General features: G+C 43.5%; 1 protein-coding gene and 1 pseudogene across 1 annotated transcript in view; both read left to right on the top strand.

Annotated features, from left to right (window-relative positions):
* Positions 1-15944, top strand: part of WDFY4 (WDFY family member 4) — a 161136-nt gene that overhangs the window by 40097 nt on the left and 105095 nt on the right. The window contains exons 16-28 of the mRNA XM_066621374.1: positions 275-387; positions 1293-1500; positions 1945-2027; positions 4028-4246; positions 4934-5118; positions 6214-6445; positions 7297-7448; positions 8653-8764; positions 10003-10193; positions 11011-11163; positions 12942-13015; positions 14326-14487; positions 15640-15731. Of these exons, the coding sequence (XP_066477471.1) occupies positions 275-387; positions 1293-1500; positions 1945-2027; positions 4028-4246; positions 4934-5118; positions 6214-6445; positions 7297-7448; positions 8653-8764; positions 10003-10193; positions 11011-11163; positions 12942-13015; positions 14326-14487; positions 15640-15731 (1976 nt within the window). The remainder of the gene's footprint in view (positions 1-274; positions 388-1292; positions 1501-1944; positions 2028-4027; positions 4247-4933; positions 5119-6213; positions 6446-7296; positions 7449-8652; positions 8765-10002; positions 10194-11010; positions 11164-12941; positions 13016-14325; positions 14488-15639; positions 15732-15944) is intronic.
* Positions 10522-10636, top strand: LOC136646988 (5S ribosomal RNA; annotated as a pseudogene).

The following is a 15944-nucleotide window of genomic DNA, read 5'->3' on the forward strand; positions in this document are numbered from 1 at the left end:
AAATGTGTGAGAACCACCTCTTTAAATATGCCTGTATACAGTTTTGTTATTATGGACAGATCACTATCTGGTCAGGTTTAGACTTCTAGTGGATGTTCGACTCACACAGGTGAAAGATATAATATGTTTGTCCTCAAAGACTGATGGACCTAAATCATTTCCTATGGCTCTGCAGGATTTATCTACTAATATTGGTAACAGGCCTGGAAACAAGTATCCTAGCAGTTCTGGTCAGGGTTTTGAGATCTACTTTCCCTTGGCTTGTCTCTTTCAGACAGTTTCTTTTTCGCAGAACATCACTACTGGTAGCATCTGAGTCCAGTCTAAGCCCTACCATAGCTCTGTTAAGCCACAGAAGGGGCTTGTGTCAAGCAGCTTCTGATAAAGGTGAGACCTGCAGAGTACAGGATATTCTGACTGATGTTCTTGGGTGGGGCTGCCTAGTTTCTTAATGGTCCTTTTACCAGTGTACCAGAAAAGGCCTGCTGGCACAGGTAGGATGGTAGGAGAGGTGGGACAGGGCTGGGGTAGAGTGGAACAAGGGCAGGGGGGTGGGCAGAACAGGGAGACTGTGGGGGGGTGTGGGGGGTGGCAGTGGTGGCCGGATCCTAACACCCTTCTCAGGTTCTATCCACTTTCACAGGTCAACACGGACTTGTGCCAGGGACTTATGCTGGGGAAAGCAAACAAATGTTCCCTTCCCCTGAGGAGTCCCCCCCACCCAGTCCAAAACTCCCTGCAGGTGTCACGTTGGTGCAGCTGCATCTCCTAGCAGGGGATTAGGTAGGATTGGGCTGTAAGTTTATCAACAGCTACCAGCCATAGCTGCTAGCTGTCTTCAGGTTCGAAGGCACTATGCCTCTGAATATCAATTGGCAGCGGTGGGGAGGGCTGTTGCCTTGAAGCACCTGGCTGGCCACTGTTGAAGACGATACTCGGCTAGATGGACCCTTGTTCTGATTCGGCAATTCTTATATTCTTAGACTTACCCAATGAAATAAGTTCTGATTACATGGCTTTTAAAACTTGCATGTGCAGCCCTCTGTTTGGGATAGAAATTTTTCTTTTTATGATTTTAAAACACAGTAGATAAGGTTTATTCATTTTCAGTTTGTCCATATCGCCTAGTTAAGGTTGACAGTATGTTGTGCATCTTCTGAGATCATCGCCATCTCTGGTGCCCCTGATGCTACCTTTTCTTTCATCTTATGGTATCTCTCTTCATTCTCACTCTAATGGCAGAACTTGAGATTTGTGGCACTGTAGATGACACTCTGCATTTGCTGTTATAGGATCAGAAGCCACTACCCTGAACAATTCTGCAGCTCTCCATCAAGCTCACTTGGGCTCGGATCCATCACGGATTTCTGAGAGCTCTGCAATGGCTCTCCAGGCAGCCATGAGCCTGATTTCCATGACAACTCCACGCAGCCTCGAGCCACAGAGCATCTGCTTGGCACCTTCGTTTGTGGAATTTGATATGTCCCTGGAAGGTTATGGGTACCGTATTGTCTTTTGCTTCTCCTTGTGTTTCCTAGCTCAGCACTATGAACACTGCTGGCCTCCATCTTCACACTGTTCAGTTCATAAGGATGGCCAGGAATTGTTCTCTGATGCTATTTCTCTTATCTGTATTCTGATCACTTTGCTGCATGTACAAATTACCTATTCAGAAGTGCAGTTTTGATTAATGGATCTGATTCAGGGCAATTCCAAGGTAACAAGCTTTCCCATTCCTTTCAGTAGTGCTAGCATCTCTGCAGTATGTAAGGGGAAGTGCATGTAGGTATATAATTGCCACTATATTGAGCAGAAAAGTCCTGGCACATCTTGTGCTGTTACATTTTGCTTTTACTGAGCAGAGTGCTTATTGTTGTGATCAACCTACCTACCTTCCTTTTCTTTATTTATAGCATCATTGCTTTGCCTCCCCATATTTTGCAGCTGTTTATTTCTCCCAACATTGGCTACTGTTTTGGGCCCTAAAGCTGAATATTCCATATCAGGAGGAATTGGAAAAGGTAAGTGTTTCTAGATGAATATAAAATCCTTGAAGACAATGAAAAGGGCTTAAAATGACCCATTCTCTCAGTCCCCTCCATATGTTTGAATTCAGATGCATTAGTATTCCTGTGTTGCCCTAAAGTCAAATGAGTGTCTATAAAATGAATGTAAAAGTGGTCTATTTCACAAAGTTATTCTCAAGGTAAAATAATGGGTCCAAACCACACATGCAGAAATTCATGTGGTAATGGGCATTTTCCATGGACCAAGCACACATTAGGATGACAAACTCCCCTGGATTTTCTTATCTCATGGATTTCATGCCATAGGATTTCAGTATCTGCAAATCTCTTTGCTACTCATTGCCCTCCTAATCTGTGAATTCAGATTCTTCCATGTGGGTTTTTGAATGTGTGGTTGTAAAACCCATGTGGTTCTTATACTCCTTAGTCTAGGAGTTTGGCATCCTAGACTAGCTGCTGGCAGAGCCTCTCTTCTCCACAGCTCCTCATCTCTTTGTTTTTGGTTTTAGAGGATAGCAGTCTCTCCCCACTGCTGGTGGCAAGTAGGAGGAAAAGGCATGAAAGTGCTATGTATTTGGACTGTGCTCTGAGAACCTTTAGATTGCATTGGTTTATGCAGTAGGGGGAGACAGAAGTGAACATGGCTTTTACTTGATCTTTTACTGTATGCTTAGGATGGGTGGGGGGGAGGAGAAGGAGATGGAAGCCAACATCAATCCGTGCTGGAGAAAGGAGGGGAGGGGCCCTCTGTTTATATTATCCTATGTATGCTTACTCAGCAGTAAGTCTCATTGTGTTCATTGGGGCTTGTTCCTGGGCAAGTGTGTATAGGATGTCATTGCAGGCAAAGAGTGTGAGGAGGAATCAACAACACCTTTCCTGCCCCCTTTCTCCGTTTGCTCTTAATTGCCCCTCTGTTGCATCTCCCCCTCCCCCCCCCATTCCAACTGGGAAGGACGACTGACATCGGTGAGAGAATCCAGTTATCACCCAATAAATGCCTGGTCAGAAGTAAGTCCCATTAAATTTAATGGGGTGTACTACCAGGAAAGCATGTATAGGATCGCAGCCCAAGTTGCATAGTGGCAGGGCACATACAAGAGTGATGCAGCGGAGGGCAAAACTGAAGTATTTTTGTCTGCTTGTGGGTGCCAATGAGTGTTGGGGGATGGGATGGTGCCTCCTTTGAGGCATAATCCTATGCCTGTTTACTCCGAAATGTTGGTGACTTACTCTTGTGCAAGCGGGTCGGCCTTGTTCACACTGGCACAGAAAACAAACAGCACATGAATCCTGCTGTCTCTGGCAAAAGGGGAACATTTGCTGCCCTCAGAAGGGCAAGCCGGCTGTTCTGCAGCAAGTAATAAACAAGTACCTGGAGAAGGATTATAGGGGAGAGGTAGGTAGTGGTTACCTTCTGCTCTTCTGCTTCATATTGCCCCCACAGTCCCCACTTTTATTTTACAAATGCTTTCCAATATCCCATCATCATTGACATGGGTCTGCAGCCATTATGGCCTTGAAAGGTTAGGTCCAATGGAATGTCACCTGAACATCTACATTAAGCTTAGGGGCCCTCCAGGTGTTTGCCTACATGTTGCCTATGAATTTGCAATTCATTCAGTGAGACCCAATGGGAATTTGAGCCCATCCTGAAGGGTTGGGAACGGAAAGATATTCTGTAGGAGGAATTCCTCCCTGCCGTAGCAAGTTTGGAACTGAACATTTTTTTTATCTTGGGGAAAATGTTCTGTTCTGAACCTAGAAGGTTTACTGTTATTGTGGAATTCTTACAATAAACCTGTTCATTGTTTTCCATTCAAGCTTGCCATCTTCTCTTGTACTGAAAGACTGTGCTCCCCAATTCAGAGTCTTTGGGGATTTATTTCTGTATGAAATGTTCTGTATGCCTCAGAACCATGTTCTCTCATATGTAACTGGGAGAATCCAACTTTTTGCACTAGGTAGTGCTCTGCTGACATCTCATTTTCTGCTTTTAGGCCCCAGGTTGTTCCCTCCATTGGGTGGCCTGACCTTCTCCTCCTGGTTTCTGATCAGCAGGATGAGTTCTACTCACAATGCTCACCCTCTACGCTTTCTCACTCTGGTACGTCACATGGCAAGGACAGAAGAAGAATTCACCTGCCTCGCAGTGAGCTTTTCTCCTATAGATGGTTGCTTGATCATTTCTACAGAAGAGATGACTTTGCAGCCCCTAGGTAAGAGCACAATCTTTCAAGATTCATGAGTGGCATAACTGGAAATGGAAAAAAAATATTTGAGGGCAAAACTGGATGGATTCCTGGGACCTGCTGGTATCTGGGGTCACTCTGAAAGCACAGCTTGCAATAAATAAGCAGTTACAACTCTGTTGGCATGGGAGAGCTAGACATTTTTTGAAAACTTATACTGCAAACCCATGCATGTTTACTCAGAAGTAAGTCCTACTTTATTCAATGGGAATTACTTCTAGGAAAGTGTGCCTAGAGTTGCAGTCTTAAGAGTAGTCTTGCAAGAGCACCACATATCCTACCAACCATCACCAATGGCAAAATATTACTGCTGGAAAATCTGGTTTTTCTCCCAGATAATGATTTGTGTGACTGTTCTGTGTGAAATATGATTCTGTGAATTTCATAGACAACTTTATGAGGGCAATCTGAAACACAAACACATCCCATGTTCTATTTGTAAGACGTTCATCCAACAGAGATGTGTTTGCAGTCACTGAGGCATCTCTCACCCTCTGAAGGCCAGTGGAAGTTTGAGATCCTTTCACATGGCCAGCTAAAACATTTCTTAACTGTTTCCCATTTCCCTGGAGCATTGTTCTTTCCTCCAAGAATTTCTTTTATAAAACTCTGCTCTTACCTTTGGTGGGTGGTTTATTGTTTCTATAATCGCAGACATTATGGAACCTGAGCCTGAACACATCAGCCAACCCTCTGTCCTGTCTCAAGTCCAGTTCAACTGTGCCAATCTGCTAGTGACAAGGCAGTGGCATCACCTTGCAGTGACGGTGTCAAAGGAAACAAAACGAATCTGCACTGTTACAGCTTATATAAACGGGCAGTTAGTGGGCACTGCTAAGGTAAGACCTTTGCACTCAGGCCTGCTACTGGCACTCTGTTGATATTCTTAACCAGATTTCTGCTGGTTTTCTTTGCCCTGTAAGGGTCAAACTACACTGTATGCAAAGTTCCGTGATTCTTTCCTGAGCTTCTTTTAAAACCCAAAACAGCTTTGGCCAAGTTATCTCTGTATGCAGTGGTGAATTGAAAAAAGCTGCTTAAGTATTCCCTTCTTTTGGTTGTTGTGTGTATGGGCATGGGGGAGGGGGAGAGTCAGGGAAACTATGTGGTTTAATAACCTTTTTACTCTCCTTCAAATTTAAATAACCACAGGGAAGAGAATTCCAGAGCCCCATGTAATGTGTACCTTGAGTTTTAATGTGAGGGTAAAGTTATTACTTTAAGAAACCTCATGAAATGCCAACTGTGTGAAACTCCACTTATGCCCCCAAAGGCTTGTCTGAAGCAACCAGTGATTTTGGATGGCAAAATAAATCCAAGCCCAAATTACGTTGCTTACAAACTGAGGGGAGATAGCAAAAGTTCCTGGGAGAATTTGACTTTGAAACTGGGTTGTACAGTGTGCCCTGTGGGGCCTTACACCAAAACTGCAGGATAAATGTGGGGTCAGACTCAAAAAGCTGCTAGGATCCAAGGTGAGAGTATGCATGTGCATGAGCCCAGGTTTTGACTTGCCATGGACAACACTGGAGCTCTGAGCTCTTTACTGCTCACCCCACCTGAGGACCTCCTCAAGCTTTCTTCCAGAGTGCCATTTTGAATTGGATTCTCACTTTTGTCCTGTCTAGCAGTCAGCTTGCTTTTGGTTTAAGCTCTGTGAGGGAGGTTTCCCCTGGCACCAAAAGAAGCTTCCTTCCCAGAGCTTATAGCAATTTAGGCTGGGCATTTTTGTCAGGGTAGGGGTTCAGCGCCTCCTTAACCATGCACTACAGTTCCAGTCCAACTCATACACCCCATGACTGCTTTTTTAGTTTAAAAAAAAAACACAGAACCAGTTTGTGACTCATCTATTTTGACCCCAAATGTTGCATTGCTTTCAGCTGGCTGCTTACTGCCAGCAAAAATGTTATTTTGGGTTGATTTGTTTGTTACAGATGCAGTACATCCAGCCCCTTCCGGGTGACTTTGTTTCTATGGATCCCTCTTCATTTATTGATGTCTATGGCTATGTGGCTACACCACTGATTTGGAAACAGAAGTCTTCCTTGACTTGGCGCCAGGGTCCTATGTACTTGTTTGAAGAAGTAATCTCTGTGGAAACCTTGCAGCTTATCATCAAGCTTGGTCCAAGATATTGTGGCAACTTCCAAGCTGTGGAACTTAGAGGTAAAGGGCATGTTTATAGTCCTTTCAATCTGCCACTGTTTTTAGAGACTACACAGAAGGGAGAGAATTCAGTTTAACTGAGTGATCACTGTACACACTATATCTTGCCTTCATGAACTTAATTATTTCCTCCCCTATTCAAGGTCTGTATTTTTTTTTCCTCCTCTGTGCTGAATCCAAACAGCAGCTAGAGAAGATTGACTAGGTCTAGTGATGGAAGTTCCCTCCTTTTATTACAAAACCCAACATGGAGGCTGACACATAAGGCCCCATGATCCAGAGTCCTGCATAATTATGGAACACCTCTTGCTAACTATATTGGGAAACATCCACAACAATATGGACTCCTTCCCTTCCCATAGAAAACAGTAGGCTAAGCCTCTCTGTACGAAGGCTGGCAATTTTCACAGTGAGGCAAGAAGTGAGATCCTCCAAAGATCTGTCTTTGGACTGGTGCTTTTTAATTTGTTTATAAATGATCTGGAATTAGGAATAAACAATGAGATGACCAAGGCCCCAATCCTGTCTAAGCTCCACTGGCACACCAGGCCTTTGTGCTGTCACAAAAGCATTGTAAAGCAATTTGCAGCATTGCAAAGGCTGCACACATCTGCAACAAGGCCAGTGCCTTCCTGTGTACACCAGTAGCTGGAGCAACACCTGCCAGCAATTAAGTCTGGTGCAGGAGTGGGGGAAGGCAAAGAGGAATGTAACAGGTGGGGAAAGGATGATGGTGGTGGATCAGGGCCAGATTTGGTGGCGCTGGTGCACACTGTATCCTATTCCTCCTGATGATGATCTTTTTACCTCTTTTCATCCCATACTTCTCCTCTGTGTCTTCCTTTTTTTAGGGGAAGATTTTTGTAACTGTGTACAGTCTGCAGCATTGGTTGCCCAGGAGAAAATTTTATTTGGGATCAATGCCATGAGCTCATCGTATACCACCGTCAAAAACATAAAAGATTGCTACGGTGAGGTGGACGGCCGCCTGATAGCCAAAGAGGTAAGATCTTTTGCCCTTTGCTATACTGAGAAACTACAGATGTTGTATGCTTTTGCATCATGGCATTAGCAGCTGGTGACCAACCATAGAAAGGCCTCTGGAGAAAGGGCACTGTGACAGAGCACATTGTAGATTCCACAGTGGCCAAACTCTGCAAACAAAATATAATTTTTCTTCTTATGCAACCAAGTGCTATAATTTAGCAGATTCTGTAAATCCACTAAAGGTAGATCCATTTTGGTCACCTAGCAAGTTCAGCCATGGATCTGAAACATGTCTGACATAATTCCAGATAGAGCCTGCGGTCACTGGCCAGCCTGGAGGTCTTAATGTGAGTCTGGGGTATCTGAAACTTTGGTTTTGGAGATCCCTGATCTATTCCACAACTTCCTACTTTGATGACAGTGAGTCTGTAAGTCTCAGGGCACTTGTCTTCTCCCGACTTCCTATCTGAGATCCTCTTTAAGTTGAAATGTTGGGACTCAACAGTTCTAATCAGAGTCTCCTCACTGCCCTTCACTACTTCATATAAGTTACTGGAGGCAATTGGGATGACCAGTAGGGATGGATTTTTTTGTGTAATACCTGCAGGTTTCACAAAGACCTTGCTCTACACATTCCTACTGTGTACAGTACTGTGCATGAAAAGGCACGTGGACACTGTAGATCCACTGAGATTTCTAAATATGCAAATAATGTTATCACTGCATGCCAGATACCTCTGCAATGGCTTCAGGCAGCATCACAGTTTCCAGGTTAGCTGTATCCAAAGCCTGTGATTTCAGAGATGGGGCCTGGTGATGTCATATGACTACTACTTTGAAAAATGGGACAAGCAAAGCCTAGTGGTAAAGGAATCAAGCCCACTGCTGGTCCAAAAATGACCAGAGATTGACCTTGTCTGAATGGGGGGGGGGGGAAGCTGGAGATAAAGGGTTATTTTTGTCAAATTGTCGACTCTCTGTGGCATGTCAAATGCCTATCAATTTGGATTTAGGTTTGGATATCTTGGTGAGTATTCCAATAAATCAAAATCAGTTCTCAATCAGACCAGGATGGGTGAAGACTTTGCCAATATCTATTATGCATCATCATGACAAATACTTTTGTTTTTTACAAATTCTCCCCTCCCTGTCCTGTGCCTTCCTGCTTTTCCTTACTATTCAGTTGCCTTTTGTGACACAATACTTGCTGTGTCTTTTAGTTGGCGCTCTCCTCTCGTGACAGTACGACACCCGTTTTCATGGCACAAAATACTGCTGGGAAACTTTCCGGTCCCTTAAGAACTATTGGATCTGTTATTGTGGGCCAATATGGTAAGCATAAATGATAGCTCTGAACCCCAAAGCTGCCTTGGGTGTCACTTTTTGATAGAAAGGTGCAGTCTAAATGTTTGAAATAAATACATCAATATAAATCAACCAATACAAATAGAACATACATGCAGAAGGTTGCCAAAGGATTTTGTTCTGCAGGAAATCCTTGAACCTCTCTAGTAGAAATGGGCCTTAAAAAATTTCCCCTAGTCACATTAAAGCCAATTTTTGATGAGAGGTTACCACACAGCTGAGTAATGTTCTTTGGAACTTGTGGTAATGTTTGTGTTTTTCTGGGTTTGTATCCCAAAGAGGGGATGCAAGTGTTATCTTGGATTTTTCTTGGTTTGGCTTAGCAAGTTGGGTTGGAGTTCAGTATCTATCTATACCAGTGGTTCTCACACATTTAGCACAGGGACCCACTTTTTAGAATGAGAATCTGTCAGGACCCACTGGAAGTGATGTCATGACTGGAAGTGACATCATCAAGCAGGAAAACTTTTAACAATCCTAGGCTGCAATCCTACCCACCCAGGAGTAAGTCTCATTCACTATAATTGTTAAAAAGATTATACATAGTGGCTTGTTAAAGTACAGATCTGTAACATTTCCTCAAATGCAGTCACATACCGGTAGCATCAAGTCTAATATATTAAAAATAAAATATTGAAATGGATGGGAACCCACCTGAAATGGGCTTGCGATCCACCTGATGGGTCCCAACCCACAGTTTGAGAAACACTGATCTATAGTCTAGCACTATCTGTGCTAGAATGTAATACAGTTTCTTGATGAGTAGTTCAGTTAAAAAGCAAGAAAGGAAGAGCCAACTACCTTAAGTATTTTTTTCATACAGGTATTCTGATGATAACCAGATCACTTTAGAAGTTCAGCAAATTTGAGTTAAACAAACAAAACAGTGAATGAAACTCTGTACTTGGAAGGACAAAGAGTGGGGTGTGTTGTTATAAAAGAATGTTAAAATGTTTCTAATGTAGATTGATACTCTCACAAGTGCTCTTTCTAGGAGTACAGAAAACCTTTGGCTTGCATTTGCCCCCCCCCCATTGCTAGAGATGCACAACTTCATGTGGAATGAAGACTTGATCCTGCTGTAGATGTTTTTATTTTAGTGAGATGAAGGAGAGTGCTTGCCTGCCCACTTTACTCTGGCTAGATCTGCAGTGGAATCTCCTGTTATGTCATTGCTCAGTGTTGGGGATTTCTTGCTTTTGCAGGCACCAGAGTATTCCAGTGCTGCCCAGCAGCCATCTCCCTGAACTACATTGGAGGACCTGCTATTCTGCTGAATCTCCTTGACATGGCTCAGGATGACCATGCCATGTATGCTGCCGTCAAAGTCCTACACTCTGTTCTCAACAGCAGTGCAATGAGTGAAAAGCTGATGAGAGAGATGGGTGGATACCAGGTGAAATGAAAAACCCTTTTCCGCAGCAAGGATGGTCTGCCTCATTTCTCATACAGAGTTTCTTCTTTGCAGAACTCTTAAAGCCTACTGACTTGAAGATTTAATAGATTTTTTCCAAAATTCCAGTGGTATCCATTTCAAAGCCTGACAAGGGAGTCTTAAGCAGGATGGTGGCAAGCAATTTGAGTGTTTAATTATTACTAAAAGTATGAGAACATGACTAGGACAAGATTTCCCTTAGGGCAAGACTCAGAAAAATTCCGGGCTCTTGTAGCAAGTTGGAATAGCTTGAATGTATGAAAATGCATATGTCAATGGTGAGCTATCTTACAATAGCTTACCCTGCACATGCCCGATCTTGTCTGATCTCGGAAGCTAAGCAGGGTCAGGCCTGGTTAGTACTTGGATGGGAGACCGCCTGGGAATACCGGGTGCTGTAGGCTTATACTATAGTCTTTCGAGACTGAAGGTTGCCAACCAATGGTGAGCTATAGATAGTTAATATTAAAGCCCTCAATGGCTTCCCCAGCCCTCCTAATACCTTTTAAAGGCATAAAAATGTCATTTCTGGTTTTGCTGAAAAACCAGAAGTAGTGATTTTTTTTCTAACAGTCATTCTGATCCCTGTAGAGGTAGATGCCTTCAAAGGTGAGGATGTATGGGGTGCACAGAAGGCCCCGCATCTGCGAAACCATGGATAAGTGAAACTGCGGATATGGGATCAGTGGATACGCCCCCCCCCTTAGATTGCAAGGTCAGGTGTGTGTCCCTTATATGATGCATCTGGTAGCTCCTAAACAAATGGCTTCCTATGTAGATCCTGGCATATCTGCTGAAAAGAAAAACTCACCTGTTAAACCACAGAATTCTTCAACTCATCTTCTCCATTGTGGGCGCTGTTGAAACCAATAAGGAGTCAGTAAATATCAAGAGCTTGGAAGCCTTCCAACATATTATCTGCAACTTTGAGGTAAAGATGGCAAACCGCTTTTACTGTTTGTGAGCACTTGTATTCAGAGAAATTATACAGTACTGGCATTGTAGCAGATATATTATTAGGTGATGAATGTGTGTGAGATTCAGGCCCAGTCCTATACAGTGCACGCTGGCTTACCCCCAGTGTGCACTGTTGCGGTCCTCAACACTTGCTCAGCACCGGTGGACTGTCACTACTCAGCAGTCATGCGGACTTCTGGGCAGTGGAGAGGTAGGTGGACATGTGGGGGGAGGTGGGGAAGAGGCATTCCGGGGTGGGGGGGAGGTTGAAGGAGGGTGGGGAGAGGGCAGGTAGAAGTTGTGCCGGGGGGAGGGAGCGGGCCAGGAAGGAGGCGGGACTAGTAGAGCTTTGTTCCACTGGATCCTGAGCATCTGTGTCGGACCACTGGCCCGATATGGAAGCTCTTGATTCTACACCGACTCTTGGGTCGCTGTAGAATCGAGTAGCCTCATTGCAGGGTTACCTGGGGAACCTGGTAAGGTTACCAGCCTTACCTGGGGAAATGGGACAAAAGTCCCCTTCTCCCAAGGAGCTGACAGTGCTGCCCAGATTGCGCTTAGGATGCAGTGGCAGCCATTTTTGGCACCATTGCAGCCCCGTACACCGGACAGCTCAGGGTTTGGCTGCCCCTCAGCATCCTGCAATTGTGGTCAGAATTGCTGGAATTTTTATCTATAGCTTTATCAAATTCAACTAATGTATTCACACTACGTAGAATTTGGCATGTATTAACTACACCTTGCCTGCTGTAAACTAGTCAAATTTCAGACAGATCTGTTGAGAAATTGCTGAGATGCAACCTTTGTTTTGTTTTGTTTTTAAGACAGAACCCTTTCTATGTATTTCCATTGTTTGTGACCTTCTTTTTGTGCACATAACATATGACTTTGGGTTTGGGGGATGTGTTTATCTATTATGCCTCAGTTGCTGTACTAACAAGTTACTTAATATCATATTAACCTTTGTATAATTCAGTGCCTAAATGAATCCCCAAATCCGAGAGAATATCAGTGGTCTTGTCCTTAGCATTCTGATCAAAGTCCAATGTGTATTTCTTAACGTTATTAATGGAGGCAAGTGCAAGTCCTGGCAATTAGTAGAACCAATGATCAGTCCAGAATTCAGGCTTCCTGAGAGTCTCTTCCTTAAATAAAGATGGCCACTTCCAGACTGAGGAGGCTTTCAGCTGAAACCAATAGGTCAGGGAAAGGGGGGGGGGAGGAGCAGCTTTCTGTATGTGTCAGTGTGTGAAGGAAGAGGAAGAGAGTAGTGTTTATTTGTGTGTAGGAAGTACTTTTGTGTTTGCAGGTGTATAGTAATTGTCTGGTGCACGTGTGATACTTCTGTTTTTGTGTAACATGCTTCTCTGTTGGCGGTTTTCCTCTGTGTGTGTGTGTGCGCGCGCTCGTGCGCCTGAAATGCTTGAGTCTTTATCTGTGTGGAGTGTGTGTGTGACTTTCTGTATTCTGCCATTTTCCAAAACTCAAGTGAAATGAAAGACGACTCTAATTCTATACAGCACTTTTTACCAATGATAGGCACACACTGAAATTAGCTTCCCTTCCATATTGCTTGGAAGGCCTGCAAGTGAGAATTCTGCCACAGAAGCTCAAGCTTAAGTTCTATTTCCTTCACCATAGAAACAAAGAGCTGAGATAAAAGTGTCTATTTAATCTTAGATGGGCTTATAGATTATGCATCTACCATATATAAGGAAGTTCTGAATGCTTTTTTCCCCCTTTGACCTTCAGGTTTGGTGTCATGCACCTGAAAATCTGGACCTTTCTTTCTTTGAGCACCTCACAGAAATCCTACAGTCCTCAAGGTACAGGAACCTTTGGTCATTAAGCCATCTGCACTTAATGGGGCAGGCAAGATGGAACAAACTTCATTCATTTTGAGGAATCAAAGATGTTGCTGCAGCATTTTATTTTAATTCAACAGTGGCAGAATTCCAATTGTATATACACCATTCAGTTTTGCCCAACTCTGCAGGGAGTGTAGGGATTGCCTGGAATTCTGTTCATGTTTCAGCTTAGAATAGAGGTGGGCATAAAGTTGACTGTGATACACCAGTGGACTAGTAGCTACTTTCCAGTGAATCACTTATCACCTACTGGGTTGCAGGAATTCTTGCAAAGAATGCTGAACTAGGTGGACCGTAATCAGACTTCTAGCTCAATTCTATGCATGGGATATGCCCCTTTAAATTCAATGGGGCATACTCCCAGGAAAGTGTGAATAGGATTGCAACCTTTGTAGGATATGTTGTTAAATGTGAGATTGTATTCAGAATCACTTAAGACAGATAAGTTATGCCTTAAGTGCCAAGAGATCCTAACTGCACACGCTTGGTTTGTACATTTAGGGGCGCAATCCTAACCCACTTTCCAGCACCAACATAAGGGCAATGCAGCTCCGAGGTGAGGAAACAAACATTCCCTTACTTTGAGGAGGCCTCTGTGAGTGCCACCCAACTGCAGTATGCAGCGTGCATCCCATTGGCACAGCTATGCCAGTGCTGAAAAGTGGGTTAGGATTTGGGCCTAAAATATGTTTTTAGACCACAAGGATTCTAGTAAGAATGGTAGACCACAGAAGGCTGAAGTCTGTCCGCTCCTACTGTGAAGGATCATCACCATTGGCAGAAAACATCAGGCTCTAAACGAGCCAAAACATTGCAGAAATGCTGAGGATTTTTTTGTGTTTTAATTTACCCTTAGTGTGTTTCTTTGCTGAGAAGTTGAAAGTAATAGAAAGTCCAGCTATGGTAGGACTGTGAATTCCATGTTCTTGTTATTAAAAGACCTACCGAAGTCCTGATAATATCTGCTACTGACTGTTACAAGAACAACATTTATTTTCACCAATTTGTGGTTCCAGAAATCAATGATTTAGTTTGGTTTGAACTCTCTAAGCCAGAGCAGAGACAAGCTGGGGCTGGAGAGCAAGAGGTGAAATGATGAAACGCCAGGGCTAACACTAAAAACAATTTGATTTCCTTGACAGTGCTTTGATGGGTTGCCAAGACAATGTCAGAAGTCAAAGGTTCAGAATGAGAGAATCATGTAGGAGAAATGCAGATTTTGTTCTTTTTCCAGGAAAGGCTTTTAACCATTTTTCTGTCTGTTGCAGAAATGGGAGCTGGAATGCGAAGCTTGCTCATCAGGGGCAGATAGTACCCAAGCTTTTTCTTCTCTTCAGTGACCCTGAGGTCACATGTTCCCGAGTCAGCAGGATCTGTGCAGTACTGTCCCATTTGCTGCAGGGCCACTTCAGCGTCAAAGATATCCTTTGGTATCAACATTAACCTAACAATGCATCTCTGGGCAGGATTGAAATATCAGACCTAACTTCTCAGGCCTTTGTGCAGGCTGTGAAGATGGAATCCCCAAACTGGATGGATGAAAACTGAAGTCTTTCATCAGTTTGGGGAGGGGGAACCTATGAAATGGGCAAAATTCTTCTAGTGGGATAGGAAGGCAAATGGAAAGGGGAGAGTCCTTGAATTAACTCTCTATTTTTCCAGCTGCTTACAGCATAGTATTGTGTGTACCAACAGGGCAACATTTCTTGTGAGCTGCTGGGAAAGCAAGGAAATGTCAGCACCCAACTTGCAGCAGCGTCAGAGCAGGCAAACCTGTCGTCTTTTACAACAGTCATAAAGCATGCCATGCCATACCACTGGAACATGCTTTCTGGCAGTGCAGTTGCCCATTAGGATTGGGCTGCAAGCTAACCAGTGAACAGAACTGTTAATTAACCAATGAACACATTGTTGCAACCCAACTTTATTTGCATTTGTGGTTTTAAAACAATATTTGGTGTATGTCCCCTTTGGTTCTGCTGAAATAAAGCAAATGGCAAGGGTAACGAGAAGGCAGATAGGCTGAAGCAAATATACTTCAGAGACACTAAGTATGAAATGTGACTGACCTGATTATCAGAAGGATTGGAACTTTTCCTACTTGTCTACAATATAAAACAGCTGTTCCCTTCCTTACTATTGCCATTCTCTGCCGTAATAGTGTCCTGTTGAATTATTCATCCCTACCCCGCCTCAGTTCTGTGACTCCCAGAATCTGGAAACCTTGGATAAAAACTTAATTCCATGGTTCTCAAAATATGTACTTTCTGGATATCCAAGGAGTGTGCAGAGTTGATAATCATGATCTCTGTAATTCTCATGATAAGAAAGAGCAAGCAATATCATCTGAGGATCAAAGGGGTCACGCTCCTGACCTCTAGCAAGCAGATATATATGCTGACAAAATTGCTGGTACTTACAATTAAGGTAGGTGCCACCTTAAAGGACTCTGGTGAAGAACCTGTAATCTATTCTGCAAACACTGCGTGTGAACTCATGTTAATAGAAATGTTGACTGTTGGCCATGCTTTCAACATGAATGGGTGATAAGTTACAATGAAACTTTTTCTCTCCCTTAAAAGGATTGGATTGTTCTTGGTTTACACTTTATCCCCCACTGCTGTGGATGAAAGTCAAACATACCTCAATGATGGCCCAGAATCACAGGGAAATGGTAAGAAGTAGCACCTGAATTTTCATGTGGTTCTGTTTTCATTGGCAAAGCTCCCATCTGAAAGGTGCAGATAGGTTCAGGGGGAGGGGGGACCTCTAATCTTTTATGCCATGTTTGTGCCGGTTCATAGCCATTGTCCCAATAATCTGTAGCCATTGATGGGAGGAGCGAGAGGAGAGAAAGAATTTATCTCTGTTTGACAGACAACCAGGC

Source organism: Tiliqua scincoides, chromosome 3 (genome assembly GCF_035046505.1).
Source record: "Tiliqua scincoides isolate rTilSci1 chromosome 3, rTilSci1.hap2, whole genome shotgun sequence".
Taxonomy (NCBI): Eukaryota; Metazoa; Chordata; class Lepidosauria; order Squamata; family Scincidae; genus Tiliqua; species Tiliqua scincoides.